This window comes from Enhydra lutris, unplaced genomic scaffold (genome assembly GCF_002288905.1).
Source record: "Enhydra lutris kenyoni isolate GAN:26980312 unplaced genomic scaffold, ASM228890v2 scaffoldscaffold9, whole genome shotgun sequence".
Taxonomy (NCBI): Eukaryota; Metazoa; Chordata; class Mammalia; order Carnivora; family Mustelidae; genus Enhydra; species Enhydra lutris.
The window spans coordinates 52,287,176-52,305,324 of record NW_019154093.1 but is presented as its reverse complement, the minus strand read 5'-3'; the positions used below and the strand labels follow the sequence as shown (position 1 = coordinate 52,305,324).

At 33.0% G+C, this 18,149-nt stretch overlaps 1 protein-coding gene across 1 annotated transcript in view; it reads left to right on the top strand.

Annotated features, from left to right (window-relative positions):
- Positions 1-18,149, top strand: part of LOC111143380 (collagen type XXIV alpha 1 chain) — a 388,577-nt gene that overhangs the window by 290,966 nt on the left and 79,462 nt on the right. The window contains exons 39-43 of the mRNA XM_022497083.1: positions 2,001-2,108; positions 5,067-5,120; positions 5,378-5,431; positions 6,062-6,118; positions 14,682-14,735. Of these exons, the coding sequence (XP_022352791.1) occupies positions 2,001-2,108; positions 5,067-5,120; positions 5,378-5,431; positions 6,062-6,118; positions 14,682-14,735 (327 nt within the window). The remainder of the gene's footprint in view (positions 1-2,000; positions 2,109-5,066; positions 5,121-5,377; positions 5,432-6,061; positions 6,119-14,681; positions 14,736-18,149) is intronic.

The following is an 18,149-nucleotide window of genomic DNA, read 5'->3' as shown; positions in this document are numbered from 1 at the left end:
CCAAATTCCATAGGATGCTGTGATGTTTTTATTTGCACTAGATATAAAGTAATAAAGAACTATATATTGATCTTAAAAGGCATGTTTGTATAAATTAATATTTAACTCTACTTAGGAGTACCCCTCACCTTAATTATTTAAAGACAAATTTCCTACTTTGTAGTTTCTCTAAAGATCTTTGCTTTTCCTTCTCCTGTTTGCCAAAAATTTAGTAGACTATGGGCAGGAAAAGAGAAAAGGAAAACACTATACCATTTGTGGTAATGATTGATTTTAGCTTTCCCATATATTGAGTAAGAAACACGAATCAAGAATGTGGTTTATTTGTTTCTTTTATATTTTACTAAAAGATGATATATTTATAAGATACTAGAATGTTATAATGAAAAAATTATCTCTGTATGGGGTCAATAATTTATTCAACTATTGGTGAGACAGAAATGATTTTCTTAATTCTACCACAACAGTTCTAAATATATTACTATACTTAGCTTCAAATCATACCATATCTAGTTCCCAAAGTCTAATTTCATCATTTCTGCTAATATATACTCAATCTTTGTCATAAGGTAGGGACAGTAGAAGTGAGAATAAAAGGTAAAGAAAAAATGAATGAGGTAAATTTTAGTAGCCATTCTTTTTTTTTTTTTTAGTGTTTCCAGTTTTTATTTAAATCTAGTTAATTAACATAGTGTGATACTAGTTTCAGGAGTAGAATTCAGTGATTCATCTCTTATATACTTAGTAACTATTCTTGCCTATGAAAATAACCCCAATATTTGAAGACTCTTTTCATCATACATAATGTTATATCTAAAATGAACATTAGGAGTAGGACAGTGTAAGTCCTTTCAATAACCTGCACCCCTGGGAATTATTATGACTACCAAAAACTTCCTGACTGTGATCACAGTCTAATTTTTCTTTTTATCTACTTGAATATCAATAATAGAACAGGTTGGTTCCCACTTTCAGAAAACGAATTATAGTACTTAAAGTTGCTTCAAAGCAGCTGTATTTTGGTGGTAGAGAATGATCAGTCAGCTTAATGGAAAACAGAAAGCAACTAATTTTTAAAAGGATGCAAAATTATATAAAAAATATTATTGATTAAAAAAATTATGGATTTTAAAGACAGACTCCAAACCTGTGAATGATGATTCTGAATATATAGAACCGTACACTGGAAACTTCGCGTTAAAGAGATCTTTGTGGCATCAAAGTTGTCTATAGAAACAGGCTTCTCATAGGGCCTGTGTTTCCTCATGATAACAAGAAATACATGCATGCATGAGAACATTCGTACATAACAAATTTCAAGATAAAAAACTTATTTTGTAATTCAGCATGAACACCAGATCTCCCCTGGGTGTTTAACCAAAATTGTTTTTATTTTATTTTATTTTATTTTATTTTATTTTTTCAGTGTTCCAAGATTCATTGTCCATGCACCACACCCAGTGTTCCATGCAATACGTGCCCCCCTCATTACCCACCACCAGGCTCACCCAAAGCCCCACCCTCCTCCCCACCAAAACGCTCGATTGTTTCTCAGAGTCCACAGTCTCACATGGTTCACCTCCCCCTCCAATTTCCCCCAATTTGCTTTTCCTTTCTTTCCCCTAATGTTCTCCATGTTATTCCTTATTCTCCACAAGTAAGTAAAACCATATGATAATCGCCAAACAGTGGAAAGAGCCAAGATGTCCTTCAATAGATGAATGGATAAAGAAGATGTGATTCATATGTACCAAAATTGTTTTTTAAATGTTCTTTCTCTTAAATTACTTTAAGTTATATCTTTAGGATAACCTAGGTAGTGATGGTTTGTTATTGTCAGTGATGGTCTCTACTACTATTAAGTTAAAACAAAGTTACTCTTTACAGAATTTTGCTTACGGAATGTCGTCTGGTGTCATTCCAGGTATATGATATACTTAATTCATCTAAGTAAAAATTTGTTTTTTCTCACTTTTCTCTCTTACTAATGACATCCACAGGGTGATAAAGGACAAATAGGGCCCACAGGAGAAATTGGAAGCAGAGGTGCTCCTGGACAAATGGGGGAAAGTGGTCCTAAGGGTGCCAGAGGAACTAGAGGTGCTGTGGTTAGTATCTGACTTGTTTCCAGACCTAAGTTCACTGTGGATGGAAAAGAAATGTATCCATGTCCTTAAAGTTTCATCCCTTGATTAATTTTACAGAGAAAGCAATAGTTCCATTGAAAATAATCTACCTCCATGGGCTGCAGAGAATTGTAAGCATTCCACAGTACTTAAATGGCTTAGTGGTTTCTGGACACAGGAAAGGGAAAGGGGAAAAAAAAACTCAAAATGGAAATAAAATATGAAATGGAGTTTTAAAAATACCAGATTATAACTCCTAACCTAAGTAAGAAAGTTTATATGCTTTACACTTAAAAATCAGAATTTAATATCTGTATAAAACTTCACTGTCAGGATTGGCAAATTGCTTTGAAAAGTAGGTTTATTTAAAAATGAGTTTTCTTTATTAGCTTGAACTCCAAATGCTTATCTGGAGATTTTTTTTAACCAGTTGTGATCAATATCTATAACATCTAATATTTAATCTTTCGCAAGCATTTTATATGGTGTTGGAAACAAAGGTAGCATGGTACTTCTGAACCTATAATAGCAAAATTGTAGTGCTAATATATGTGGACCTGTTCAGAAAGTCCTAGCAGAAGAGATGCAGAATATTTGTGATTTAGTGTTTAGTGTTTTTACTGTTTCGTAAGTTTGTATACAAAATGCATATATATTTCCTGCTCTCCATTAAATTTCACAAATGCTAGACTTTTACCACGGCCTTCTTGAGAGCATTGCATAATCCATCTGTTGTCTCCGAACAAAGTTCTGAGAAAGTTTGTCTCAGGCTCATTTTGTATATTCATCATACTACTTGAAGTCTTTCTTACTTCCTTTTATTTAAATCACTAGTATTTCTCTGTTTTTGGCTTATATATTTAAAAACTTTATATAATGTGATTAATTTTTAATGAACATCAGAATTAATCTGGAGTCTTGCCATCAAAGTAGGCTCCTACTTTGGATTTTGTCTAAAAAGAATATTCACTTTTTAAATGTTGACACATATTTAACCTTCCCAGAGGTTCTGTCAAAGTCACTCTTCCCACCACCGGTACTTCCTGTTAATCCTTTTGATGTTTGACAGTCTGATAAATGAAAAAGTGTGCCTCATTTCTTTCTATTTACATTTCCCTGATTGCAGTTAAGTAATTTGTATTTTTTTTCTAGAAATTGCCTTTTCATGTGCACTTTACATGATTTATATCAGGTTGTTTTTTTCTTATTGACCTGCAATAATGCCTTATGTATTTTAGATAATATATTTTGTTAAATGTATTATGAGATATATTACAAATATATTTCCCTTTCTGTCATTTATCTTTTAATATTGTTTGTGATATCTTTTGCTGGACAGAAGGTTAATTACATAATCAAATTTGTCAGTTTTTTACCTTACAGTTGAGGTTTTATTTCTTCATAAGAAATCCCTTTCCTACCTAAATTATATAAAAATACTCTTCCATATCCTTTTTTAAATACTTTTATGGCTTTATTTTTAACCCCTAACCTATATGAAGTTTATTTCTTTGCTATGAAATAAGTTGTAAAGAACTGATTTTCTCTTTTCCAACTTGATATCCAGTTGTCTCAAAATCATTTAATGAACAATCTATTTCCCCCTTTTCTGAAATACTACCCTTACCGTAAACTAAACTCTCAAATATTTATTGGCCTGTTTTCATTCTCTCTGTTTTCCTCTGTCCATCTGTTAGTCTGTTCTTAGGTCCAATACCACACCATTTAAATTACTATACTATTACAGTATTTTTTGAGATCTCTCAGGGCAAGTACTCCGTAATTCATTTTTCTAAAAAGTTCGGCTCTTCCTATAATTCTCTCTTCCATTTGAACTTTAAACTCAGCTCTTCAAGTTCCTTTAATATTGAATCTTTCAGTAGAGAAGCACTATATGTCTTTCCATTTACTTATATCTTCTTACATATGCTTTAATAAAGTTTTGTTATTTCCTTCATTCTGTTATTACCTCTATCTCATTAGGTTTTTTGTTCATTTCTTATGGACTTTATGATTTATAATGCAGTCCTTTTTTCCATTATATCTTCTTATAGATGCTGTTTAAGATATCCATTTACTTTAATATTTTTACTTTATATCCACTTTAATGCTAGGTGGTTCTCATGGTTCTTTGGTTATATAATCATATTTAGAACTTCTGGTCGTCTGATATTTGGTTAGGGATATCCCTATTCTGTTCCTTAATTTTCTCATCTCCTGTTTAATTTCAAACACAAATAGGAGAGTTGGTGTGGAAACTTTTTAATAGTATGAAGCGTAAGACATTTTTAGGATTATTATTTTTGTTCTTTTCAGTTGTCTGAGTCACATTTTCAGTATTTTATGGCATTTACTAATTAGTCTTTAATTTATATAGTATCCTCATCTGCAAAATATTGATAAGGAAAACAGTAATGGGATGATTATTGCACATAAGTTGTCACTCACTTCTATTTTAACAAGTTTGACCAGAGCTGAAACTTTGTTCATCAAAGCATCTGAAACTATCAATGAATATGTTTTCCTTGATCCCATCATAATAATACCAAAAACTATCAGGCTATATTCTAATATTCAATGATGCACATCTACCATAAACCTTGACAGGTACAAACTACATTTCCAAGAACTTACTAGAAACCTACTGGATTCTAATAACTGAAAATATTTTTCTTAATATGATTAAGAATATTCATATCAGAAGTAAACTACAGGGACATTTTTTTAGTGGGAATTTTGTGGTTCAGAAGAAAAATAAAAGAATGCTATTTTTTGTTTTCCCATTTCATACTAAATAAAATATTATACCTCAAAAAATCTAAATTTTAAGTAGTAGGAGTACTAAGTAAATAAATCAATAAACAAACAAATAATAAGAGTGTAAGTTTAATGGTTGAAACAGTTGTTTGTTTTCTCTCTAATATTTACTTTGTTTTTTAGGGGCCTTTAGGATTGATGGGACCTGATGGAGAACCAGGAATTCCAGGATATAGGGTAATCATTTCTAATTGGAAATTAAAATGTGTGTATTACATGAAAATGGTTATATAAAGATGTCATCCCGATTATGCCAATTAAAATGAAATCTCACTGATAAACCTTTCTAATATATTTAAGCCTCAGCCCCCTAGAAAGTGAATCTTGTTTTTTTTTTCAGAATATTGCAATATCTAATAGCATGGCCTTGGTGGTGTTAGGTAGAACATGCACAAATGATGTGGAGAATGTCTGCTTACTTGTCCTTTTGTTAGGGCCATCAGGGTCAACCAGGACTTTCTGGCTTGCCAGGACCTAAAGGAGAAAAGGTATGTGTATATATTGACTTTTCAATCCTAGAATTAAATATTAAATTTTTGTGTTCTTTCTGAAAATATGCATGGAAACGTTTTCAAGGAATGAAAGAAACACTTTTCAACCTGGGAAGTTTTGCAAATTCTAGAAGATAAATAATAAAGGACAAAAATGTAGACGTCATTAAATTTCTTCAGTTGGTTGTTTCAAGATATTCATGAAATAATATATGTTAAAGCACTTTGCAATCTGTAAAGCTTGGTGAAGTAAAATTAATTACTTATCAAAAGAAACTGTGAGACTACAGATTAAATGACTAACTAGTACATGTACACTTAAATTTTTTATGGATTAAGAATAACTACAATAGTACTCCTGTTGACTTACAATATCATTGGAAATCTGAAACTTTGAGCAAATTCCTAAACTGCTTTTTATGTAATTAAAGCAGATTGACTGTTCTTAGGACCTATAGGAATCACAACTGTATAAAATAGCCTATGCTAAGTTTTGTAGGTAAAAGATTTCCATTTAAATAGATAAAGATTTTATATTTCATAACATATTAGACAATGATAGCCTGCATATTTCAAAGGTGATTTTATTAATTTGGTTTTGTTTATAAATCATTATCTTCATTACAGGGTTATCCAGGAGAAGATAGCACATTATTGGGACCACCTGGGCCTCGAGGTGAACCAGTAGGTCTTTTTCTAAAATTATTTTGATGTTTCAAGATAAAATACAGTGAAGATAATAGATTCACAGCACCAATCACATCTTTTCAAGAGGTTTTATTTTGTTAGTTTCGTAACATGATTTTATAGGCATACACTGTTTGTAGCTGTATAATCTAAATGAAAAATCGATTTACATTGAGGTCAAGATCCTTAGCATAATATATAGTCTTTACTACTGTGACTTTCCAAATCTAACTTTCCGCATGAAATGTATTATAACGTTTTGCAGAGATATAAAAATGCTGTATACCCTCTACATTTTGGGGCAGATATTTCCTCAATCATCAAATTTAGATTTATTTCTAAGTGTCAAAAAAATCTGATCTTTGTACATTTTTACAGTAATTTACATGCAGTTATCAAACGATTTGTTTTAAAATTGTCTAACTAGTTATTAGAATAAATATTCTTTAAAGATCCCTGATCTATAATCTTCTGATTCAGCATTTTACAAGATAACTAGACACCATTTTGAAAAGTAGCTATTCTAGTTTTGATTATCAAAATAACCACTTCTATATTATGTTTGACTAAAAAAAATCTTAGAGGACATATGTAAATTAAATAGGTAAAATAAAAATGATCAGTTTATAGAAATAAATATAATTGGTTAGGGCACCTAGGTGACTCAGTTGGTTAAGTGACTGCCTTCAACTCAGGTCATGATCCTGGAGTCCAAGGATCAAGTCTCCCATCAGGCTCCTTGCTCAGCAGGTAGTCTGCTTCTCCCTCTGACATTCTCCCCTCTCATGCTCTCTCTCTCTCACTCTCTCTCAAGTAAATAAATAAAATCTTTTAAAAATATATTTTAAAAATAAATATAATTGGTTAAATTTTCCATTTTCCACAGATAAGATTTTAAAAAATCCTAAAGCAGAAGGATCACATTATGTAGTCATTTCTGATATTTTGATCTGGCTGTTTGGAGATGATTGAAAGTTATATTTTGTTTTAGAAATAAGAAAGATTTTAGAATTATTTTGATTAAATCAAGCTATCTCATACAGAGTCTCATATTACCTATAAGAATATATAAGGTTTTTATCAAATAGGCTCTAGTCTCGCTAAAGCCCTCAGGGGGAAAGTATGGAAATAATATAAAAACTTAAAGCAAATGGAAAAATATGGGCAAATGGTATATAACAGTGCTTATTTTCCCCAGATTCAGGTATACCAGGGTCAAAGAATGTCACTGAAATATAACAAATATATTAAAAGTCTAACATAAAATGCATCATTGTATCTAGTGGACATAAGACAGATGTGAACCTAAACCAAGAATGTTCTAAATCACTAATGCAGAGCCAGAGATTATTGTCTTTACATTATGTCAAATATCCTTATTCACATAGGAATAAGTTAAAATTTATCGATTAGTGGTCCATTATCAATTTTATGGTTTTGCCGAACATTTCGAGTTTCTTTCCTCATATACAAAAAGTGCTTTTTCAAGTGTATTTTAGACTAAAAATTTGAACAGTTTATCATATCAAAGATTTTATATTAGGAATGTTTGGCAAAAGTTAAAAGTGTAAGTTTATTAGTTTTGCCACTACCTTAAGGATTAAAATAAATAAATACATTTTTTATTAGGTTAATTTATATTGTAAAAATTTAGAAGTTCAGGGGTAACTGGGTGGCTCCATCAGTTAAGTGTCTGACTCTAGAATTTTGGCTCAGGCCATTATCTCAGGGTCATGAAATCAAGCCCCATGTCAGGCTTCCCGCTCAGTGGGGAGTCTGCTTCTCTTTCTCTCCCTCTCCCTCTACCCCTTCACCACCCCCCACCCTCTCACACATGCTCTCTCTCTCTCTCTGTTTTTCTGTCTAAAAATAAATAAATCTTTAAAAAAAATTTAGAAGTCCACAGATTAAGGAATAAATAATAGAATTTCTGATAAAGAATGATAAAGTAAGATTAGCGATTGGATACTTTTTTAAAAGATTTTATTTATTTAGAGAGAGAGAGCAGGGAGAGGGGCAACAGGAGAGGGAGAGAGAATCTCAAGCAGTATCTACACTGAGCGCACAGCTCCACATGGGGCTTACTCTCACTAACCAACCACTAACCAACACTCAACCAACTGATCCACCCAGGTGCCCCAGCTATTAAATACTTTTAAAAAGATCATTAAACAGTGTCTCCCAAAGTAGCTCCCATCCTGCCACACCCAGCAGGTATCCTTGTCCAGGCCTGGCATTCTCCAAAGTAGTTCTTGTCCTAATACACCAAACAAGTGGCTTCAGCCTGAACCTGCACCCTTCCAGAGTGGCTCCTGACTGGGACAGGGGCAAGGCCCATCTAAAAATATGCCTATAACAGTTGTGGTCTGACCTTACAACCAGCCACACCAGGGGCTACCCCACCCACAACAATGTGGCCAGTCATTGCAGCCATCTGGGCCAGGGGTCAGCCCCACTTACCAACATGCCAGCAACAGTTGTGGCCAAGCCACAATAGGAGGGCACAGAAAGCCTACACAGGGCACCTCTGGAGTACCCAGCTCTGGTGAGTGTGTACGAGAGGGCACCTCTGGAGTACCCAGCTCTGGTGAGTGTGTACGAGAGTGTGCTTCTCGGGCCCAATAGACAACTTATACGTGAGATCACTCCGTCAAGACCATGAGACATAGCTGATCTACCTAATACCTAGAAACAAACAAAGTAAGTCTGTCCTAACAAGGAGACAGAGGAGTATGTTCTGAGCAAAGAACAAGACAAATCAGAAAAAGAACCAAATGAAACAGAGATAAGAAATCTGCCTGATAAGGAGTTCAAAGTAGTGGTCATAAAGATGCTCACCAAACTTGACAGAAGAATAGATGAACAGTGAGAACTTCAACTAAGACATTAGAAAATAAAAAAAAAATAAAAAAATAAAAAAAACAGAATGGAAGAATACAATAACTGAGATGAAAAAAATACACTAGATGGAACAATGACAGATTAAAGGATACAGACAGATCAGCATTCTGGAGGACAAGGTAGTAGAAGTCATCCAAACTGAATAGCAAAAAGAAAAAAGTTGGAAAAAAAAAAAAAGAATAGTTTAAGGAACCTCTGGGAATATAGCAAGCATACAAAATCAACATAAGTCTTATAAGTAGACCTTAAAATAAAGAATGTAACAAGACAAAAGGAAGAAATAATAGATGAAAATTTTCCAAGCCTGGGGAAAGAAACAAACATCTAGCTGCAGGGTGCACAGAGAGCGCCAAAAAAGATGAATCCAAAGAGGTCCACACCAACAGAAAATAAGATGTCAAAATTAAATATAAAGAGAGAATCTTAAAACAGTAGGAGTAAAGCAACTGGTTACATTAACACCCATAGGACCATCAGGTCATTTTTCAGCAGAAACTTTGCAGGCCAGAAAGGAGCAGAGAAGCACTGAAAGGAAAAATTCCTATGGCCAAAAATACACTCCCTGGCAAGATTATCATTCATAATTAAAGAGATAAGGAGTTTCACAGGCAAATGAAAGTTAAAGGAATCCATCACCTTTAAACTGGACTTATGAGAAAGGTTAAAGGGACTTCTTTAAGTGGGAAAGAAAACACCATAACTAGAGATCTAAAAATTATGAAAGAAAAAGCAAACATAGTAAAGAGAGTTGTTCAACCATTTATAAAGCTGGTAGGAATGTTAAAAGACAAAAGTAGTAAAAACAGGGCACCTGGGTGCCACAGTTAGTTAATGTCTGATTTTTTTTAAATTTTGGCTCAGGTCATGATCTCAGGGTCATGAGATTGAGCCCTGTGTTGGTCTCCATGTTAGGTATGGAGCATGCTTAATATTCTTTCTCTCCCCATCTCCCTCTGATTCCCTGCCCACAAAAAAGATAGTAAAAACAACTGTATCTATAGTAATTACCTAAGGGATATATAAAATAAAATATGTAAATTATAACATCAAATACACAAAATGTGGGAGGAGGAAAATAAAAATGTAGGACTTTTTTGTTCTTATTCTTGAACTTAAGTGTTCTTAATGTTCTTGAAGTTAAGTGACTGTCAACTTAAAATAGACTGCTAGGTACTATATTAGGTGTTAAATATGAAACTCATAGAAACTACAAAACAAAAACCTATGATAGATTCATCAAAAAAATAAGAGAGAGAAAAGAATTCAAACATACCACTAAAGAAGAGCATCAAATCACAAGGGAAGAGAACAAGAGAAGAATAGAAAAGAACTACAGATACAACCAGAAAACAATTAACAAAATGGCAGTAAGTACATATCTTTCAATAATTACTTTAAATGTAAGTGGACTAAAGGCTCCAATCAAAAGGCATAGGGTAACTGAATGGATAAGAAAAATAAGACCCATCTATGTGCTGCCTACAAGAGACTTACTTCATACCTAAAGACACACATGGATTGAAAATGAAAGGATGGAAAAGAAAATATTCCATTCAAATGGAAATGAAAAAAACCTGGGTAGCATACTTATACCAGATAAAATAGACTTTGAAACAAAGATTGTATCATGATATAAGGAAGGACATTACATAATGATAAAAGGATCAATTCAACTAGAAGATATAACAATTGTAGATCTCTATGCAGTCATCTTAGGAGCACCTAAATTTATAAAACAACTATTAACAGACATAAAGGGAAAAAACAACAGTAATACAATAATAGTAGGGCACTTTAACCCTAACTTATATCTATGGATAGATAATTCATATAGAAAATCAGTAAGGAACAATAGCCGTAAACAACACATTAGACCAGAGAGACCTAATGAATATATACAGAACATTCCATTCAAAAACAGCAGAATACTCATTCTTCTGAAGTGCACATGGAACATTCTCTAGGTTAGATCACATGCTGGGTCACAAAGCAAGTCAATAAATTTAAGGTAGATGAAATCATATCAAGCCTCTTTTCTGATTACATTACTATGAAACTAGAAATAAATACCAAGGAAAAAAACTGGAAAAAAAAACACAAGCACATGGAAGCTAAACAACATGCTACTAATCAAATGAGGGATCAATGAAGAATTAAAGAGGAAATCAAAAAATACCTGAAGAAAAATGAAAATAAAAACAGTATCCCCCAGTCTACTACATACAGTTATATGTCAATAAAATAGGCAATCTAGAAGAAATGGATAAATTCCTAAACATATATAATCTTCCAAGACTGAATCAGGAAGGAATAGAAATTTGAACAGGCCCACTACTCGTAATGAGAATGACTCAGTAATCAAAAAAACTTCCAATAAACCAAAGTCCAAAACCAGACAGCTTCACAGGTGAACTCTACCAAATGTATAGAGAAGCATTAATACTTATACTTCTCAAGCTACTCAAAAAAAAAAAAAAAAAAATTAGAGGAAGGAATGCTTTCAAATTCATTCTGTGAAGCTAGCATTATCCTGATACCAAGACCAGATAAAAGGCAGTACAAAAAAAAAAAAAAAAAAAAAGGAAAGGAAGGAAGGAAGAAAATTACAGGCCAATATCATAGATGAACATGGAACATAGATGCAAGAACATAATGCAAAAATCCTTGACAAAATATTAGCAAACAGAATTCAGCAATACATTAAGAAGATCTTATACCACAATCAAGTAAGATTTATTCCAGGGATGCAAGGATGGTTCAGTATTTCAAATCAACTTGATACACACATTAACAAAATGCAAGATACGGTGTCTGGGTGGCTCAGTTAGTTAAGCGTCTGCCTTCAGCTCAGGTCATGATCCCAGAGTCCTGGGATCAAGACCCACATTAGGCTCCCTCCTCAGCAGAGAGCCTGCTTCTCCCTTTCCCTCTGCTGCTTCCCCTTCTTGTGCTCTCTCTCTCTTTCTGCCAAATAAATAAATAAAATCTTTACAAAAAAAAAATGGAGGATAAAAATCGTATGATCCTTTCAACAGATGCAGAAAAGCATTTAACAAAATTCAATATCCACTTATGATGAAAACTCTGAATAAATACCTCAATGTAAGAAAGGGCATATAAGACAAACTCACAACTAACATCATACTCAGTGGTGAAAACTGAAGCTTTTCCTCTACATCAGGAATAATAGAAAGATGCCTATTCTCACCACTTCTATTCAATATAGTACTAGAAATCCTAGCCATAGCAATCAAAGAAGAAAAAGAAAAAAATATCCACATTGGTAGGACAAAAGTAAAACTGTCAATATTTGCAGATGACATTATATTATAAATAGAAAATAAATATTTCACCAAAAAGCTATTACAACTCCTAAATTAATTGAATAAAGTTTCAGGATACAAAATTAATATGCAGAAATCTGTTGCATTTTCATATAGTAATAACAGACTATCAGAAGGAGAAATTAAAACAATCCCATTTACAATTGAGTCAAAAATAATAAAATCTCTAGAAATAAATTTAACCAAGGAGGTGAAAGACCTGTATTCTGAAAACTGTAAGACATTGATGAAAGAACTAGAGATGACAAAAACAAGTGGAAATATATACCATGTTCATGGGTTGGAAGAATTAATAATGTTAAGATGTTCATACTATCCAAAGCAGCCTATAGAATCAATACAATTCCTAGCAAAATTCCAACAGGGTTTTTCATAGAACTAGAACAAATGACCCTAAAACTTGTATGGAATGACAAGACCCTAAATAGCCAAAACTATCTTGAGAAAGAAGAACAAAGCTGCAGGTATCATGCTGCCTGATTCAAGGCTGTGGTTATCGAAACAGTATGGTACTGGCACAAAAATACATACATATATCAATGGAACAGAATAGAGAGCTCAGAAATAAACACACACTTCTATGATCAATTAATCTATGACAAAAAAGGCAAGAATATACAGTGGGGAAAGGATAGTCTTTTCAATAAATAATGTTGGGAAAACTGGACAATACATGTGAAAGAGTGAAACTGGACCACCTTTTTCCACTATGTACAAAAATAAACTCAAAATGAATTAAAGGCCTAAATGTAAGACCAGAAGTCATAAGAATTCCAAGAGAAAACAGGAGTAAACTCTTGCACATCAGTCTTAGGAATATTTTTGGGGGTCTGTCTCCTCAGGCAAAGGCAATAAAAGCAAAAATAAACAATTGGTATTATATCAAACTAAAAAGCTTTTTCATAGTAAAGAAAACCATCAAAAAACAAAAAGGCAGCCTTATAAATGGGAGAAGATATTTATAAATGATATATCTGATAAAGGATTACTATCCAAAATACACAAAGAACTCATACAATTCAACACAAATAAAACAATCTGATTTTTAAAAAATGGATAGAGGACCTGAATAAGTATTTTTCCAAAGAAGACATATAGAAGACCAATTGACACATGAAAAGATGCTCAACATCACTAATCAGGGAAATACAAATCAGAATCACAATGAGATTTTATCTCACAGCTGTCAGAATGACTAGTATCCCCCCCCCCCAAAAAAAAAGAAGAAAGAAAGAAAAAATGTTGCCAAGGGTGTGGGGAAAAAAATAACCCTCATGAACTGTTGGTGGGAATGTAATGTAAATAGGTATAGCCACTATTTAAAACAGTATGGAGATTCCTTAAGAAATTAAAAATAGAAATAATGTATGACCCAGCTATTTGACTTACAGGTATTTATCTGAAGGAAATGAAAAACATTGAAAAGATACATGCACCTATATGTTCATTGCAGCGTTACTTAACAATAGCCAAGATACGGAAACAGCCTAAATGTTTACTGATAGATGAATGGATAAAGAAGATGTAGTATGTGTACACACACACACACACACACACACACACACACACACAATGTGATATAACTCAGCCATAAAAAGGAGTGAAATCTTGCCATTTGTGACAATATCGGTGCACCTAGAGGGCATTATGCTAAGTGAAATAAGTTAGAAAAAAATACTGTATGATTTTACTTATATTTGGAGTCTAAAAAACAAAACAGAAACAGAAACAGACTCGTAAATCACAGAACAAACTGTCTAGAGAGGACGGTGCAGAGAGGTGGCTGAAATAGGTGAAGGAGATTAAGAGTTACAAACTTCTAGTTATAAAATAAATAAGTCATGCGAATGTAATATAAAGTACAACATAGTGCACAAGATCAATAATATTATAATAACTACATATGGTGACAGATGGTGACATATGGTGATATTCTGGTGATCACTTCATAATGTGTATAAATGTTGAATCACTATGTTGTATGCTTGAAAAATAATATAATATTGTATGTCAACTGTATTTCAAAAAATATGCCTATCCATCTGAAAATTTTTATTGTTTAAGTGGACTTCATTTCTTTAATATTTTTCCTTGCAGAATCATTATGAGATCCTCTTTAAATAATTCCATGCTTATGATATTCTTGGTATTACTGAAATTCAGTCTTTTGAAATTATTTAGTAGAACTAAGCAAATAATTATATATTCGGTTTCATATTTTTGGAAAAAAAATTCTGCGCTAACTGTATTATCTGCATTCACAAATACTTGGATCCAGCTGTGAAATTGATTATTTTTGCATGTGGTCTCTGTAGGGTCCTGTTGGGGAACAAGGAGAGAGAGGAGAGCCTGGAGGAGAGGGCTATAAGGTAAATACAGCAAATTTCATTCCCTGCTTATAAATCGAATTAGTGTTCTCTGTGATCTTTCTCAGTTTCAAAAAAAAAATAAGCATCACTGAGTTATTAGTAACATTTTGTGGTTTTGATCCTAGAACAAGCCTAGCTGTTTGTACTTTCTGTTCCTTCTTTTTAAAATCATCTTCATCTTCTCCTATTGCTGTTTTTTTCTCATCATTCATATCTCAGCTGAAATGTTACATCCTGAAAGACCTTCTCTGTCCTTTCTAGCCCTCACTTTATAACGTATTTAATGCTATCTATATTTTCTTACCTCTTTTTTTATACATTTGTGTAGGTTTTGTTTGTTTGTGCATTGCCTATTTTTCCCTAACAAAAAGTAAGATCCATGAAAATAATACTCTTTTCTGGCTTCTTCATCATATCCCAAATTTCTAGAACATAATGTTCCTGGTGTACAGCAGGAATTTAATGGAGTTGTCAAATGGGAGAATGAATGTCATATTCTCAAGCCTTCTGTCAATTCTTGTCCTCTTTCATTCTTAGAAGTATTTTATGAGACCAACTTCATCAGCCAAAATTATATTAGGCTAAGTGTAGAATTTATTTTGTGTCATTTTTTATTAGCACATTTGTGTGTAAGATGTTGTGTATTCTTGCCTCATCTCATTTTTCTTCCTGTTTACAGTGTCAACAGCTAAACAAAATAGTCATCTGTTAGCTCTCTTCCTATAGTTTCTATGTCGTTCCTTTGCTCGCAGCATTCTGTGCCTACTCACAGTATTATCTAATCTTTATTTACATAAATCCTATCTATCTTTTATATTCTAGTTCAAACTCCTTTTTTTCACAACTCACTCTAACAGGAATATTTTCCTATTCTGTAGTCCTGTAATATTTATTATTTATAAAAATCATTCAACAGAAATATTTTACTATCTTCTGTTACTGATATTTTACTAATTATTGTTAAGTGCAGATCTCTTGGCTCTCCAATTTGAGTATGACTTCTCTCTTTCTTCTACAATGTTTTGTTTTGAGCTTTGTACATAATTGTTTATAATATGTATATAACCATCGTTCATTTTTAATAATGAAGTGATGGGTTATTTGAGCCAATATGCTCATATAAAATTTCATATAATTTTTATTATATTAAAAATTTATATAAAATACATGTATTTTATATAAATATATATATAATTATATATATATAAAATTTCAGTAATCATATCTGAAATGAAGATTTAAATAGCCAGATTCAATGAACAAGCCAGTAGGTAGATAATTATCATCAATAAATTGATTTTCTCAAACTTGAAATCTGAAAAATCAATTTTCAGTTCCTAAAATTCTCTTTGAAGCAAATGTTGAAGGTAGCTCTAAATGTTTGTGAAATTGTTGTGGTGACCATCTTGCATTTCTTCTATTTTTAGAGAAATGTTTTTAGAACATTATACATATATTCTCTTTCAAATTTATGTAACATCTGTATCTATAAGTGTTTATTAATCCAAGGGATCCAGTGTATTTACTTGAAAATGGATTTTCTTTGGGTTGAAAAACCAACCCACTGCTTCCAGAATAATTTGAGAAGCATCTTAAATATCCTTAGTTTTTGCTGTGCATAACTTGACACATTCTCAGGAAAATCAGGTTCTTGAGATATCTTCTTTTGGCCTCTACCAACTACAAAACATTTGGCAGCTAACAGCAAATTTACTGCCAAACGAACAGGTAAATTCTTTTGGAAGAAGAAAACAATCTCTTCACCTGGCTAGCAGAAGGAAAACCCTGCCTGCCTTACTCTGGATAGTCACACCTTATTCAGAAATCCTTCATCAGAGAACTTCTTCTAGGGCTACTGTGGAATCTGTTCCTCCTTCCACAAATACTCCTGAAGTTTTCAGCTGTGGCTATTTCATGAATTAGTTTGATCCACAGCTTCCTTTCTGTCTTATTCTACCCTATGTCCTTAGGTTTTAGAGGTCATTTCATCATTTGTTGCTGTTTTTATTCTAAACAAGCCATCTTGAGCCAAACAGCCACAGTAATTTTATTGCTTAGACATCTGAAAGCCATGAAATATCCGTACTTGTCCCCTGCCAAGCTTTCCCAAGCACAAGCTTGATTCATACAAGGGAAATATGCTTCATTTAGTTAGATGATTCTGTTGTAGCCTCAGGTGAAATTTTTAAATATTTGCTTTTCTGTAATCTTAAAATGTATATACTATCCTTTAACTCAAGTAAAATGATGGTTAGCATTGTCACCAAGCTTTTTTGTTGTGCTAAAATACACATAATACAAAATTTGCCATTTTAACCATTTTATTTTATTTTTTTAAGATTTTATTTATTTGAGAGAGAGAGCATGAGCAGGAGGGAGGGGCAGAGGGAAGGGGTGAAGCAGACTCCCTGCTGAGCAGGGAGCCCAGTGACATGAGGCTTGATCCCAGGACCCTGAGATCATGTCCTGAGCTGAAGGCAGATGGTTAACAGACTGAGCCACCCAGGCACCTCTATTTTAACCATTTTAAAGTGTACAATTCAGAAACTTTTAATTCATTCTCAATACTGTACAACCATCACACACTACATAGTTTTAGAACATTTTCAATCACCCCAAAAAGGAAACACCATACCCATTAGGCAGTCACTCTACTTCTTCCACCTTTGGCAACCATTACTCTGCTTTATATCTCTATTGATTTGTCTATCCTGATTATTTCATATAAATGGAATCATACAATATACAGCTTTTTGTGTCTGGCTCCATTTCATTTAACATAATATTTTCAAAGTTCATCAATGTTGTAGAATATATTAATACTTCATTGCTTTTTATGGCTGAATAATCACCAACTTTTTAAAAAACATTTTTATATTCACAAATATTCTTACAATTATGTGAACTCATGATTATTCCTATTGGATTAAAAAAAATGGAATGGGGGCACCTGGGTGGCTCAGCCAGGTAAACATCGCACTCTTGGTTTCCCCTCAGGTCATGATCTCAGGGTCACGAGATGGAGCCCCGCATTGGGCTCTGCTCTCAGCAGGGAGTCTGCTTGAAGATTCTCTCCCCTTGTTTCTTTCCCCACCAGTGCACAGGCATGTGCTCGCTCTTTCTCTCTCTCTCTCTCTCGAACCAATAAATCTTTAAAAAAATGGAATGGATAATATAGATTATGTTTCCATTTGTCTACGAACAATTAAAGAAATTTTTAAAGATCTTTTTCACCATCCTTTGTTCTTTTTTCCTTTTCAAGAAACTGAGAATTATAAAAATCATGTGTCTTGCTCATTGTCATCAATAAATACTAATTAGGCATCATTATACATGCCAGATCTTAAGCGTCGTGCATAATAAAATCCCTGGTCACTCATCACGTATTTGAATATCTGCTATGGGCCAAGAGCA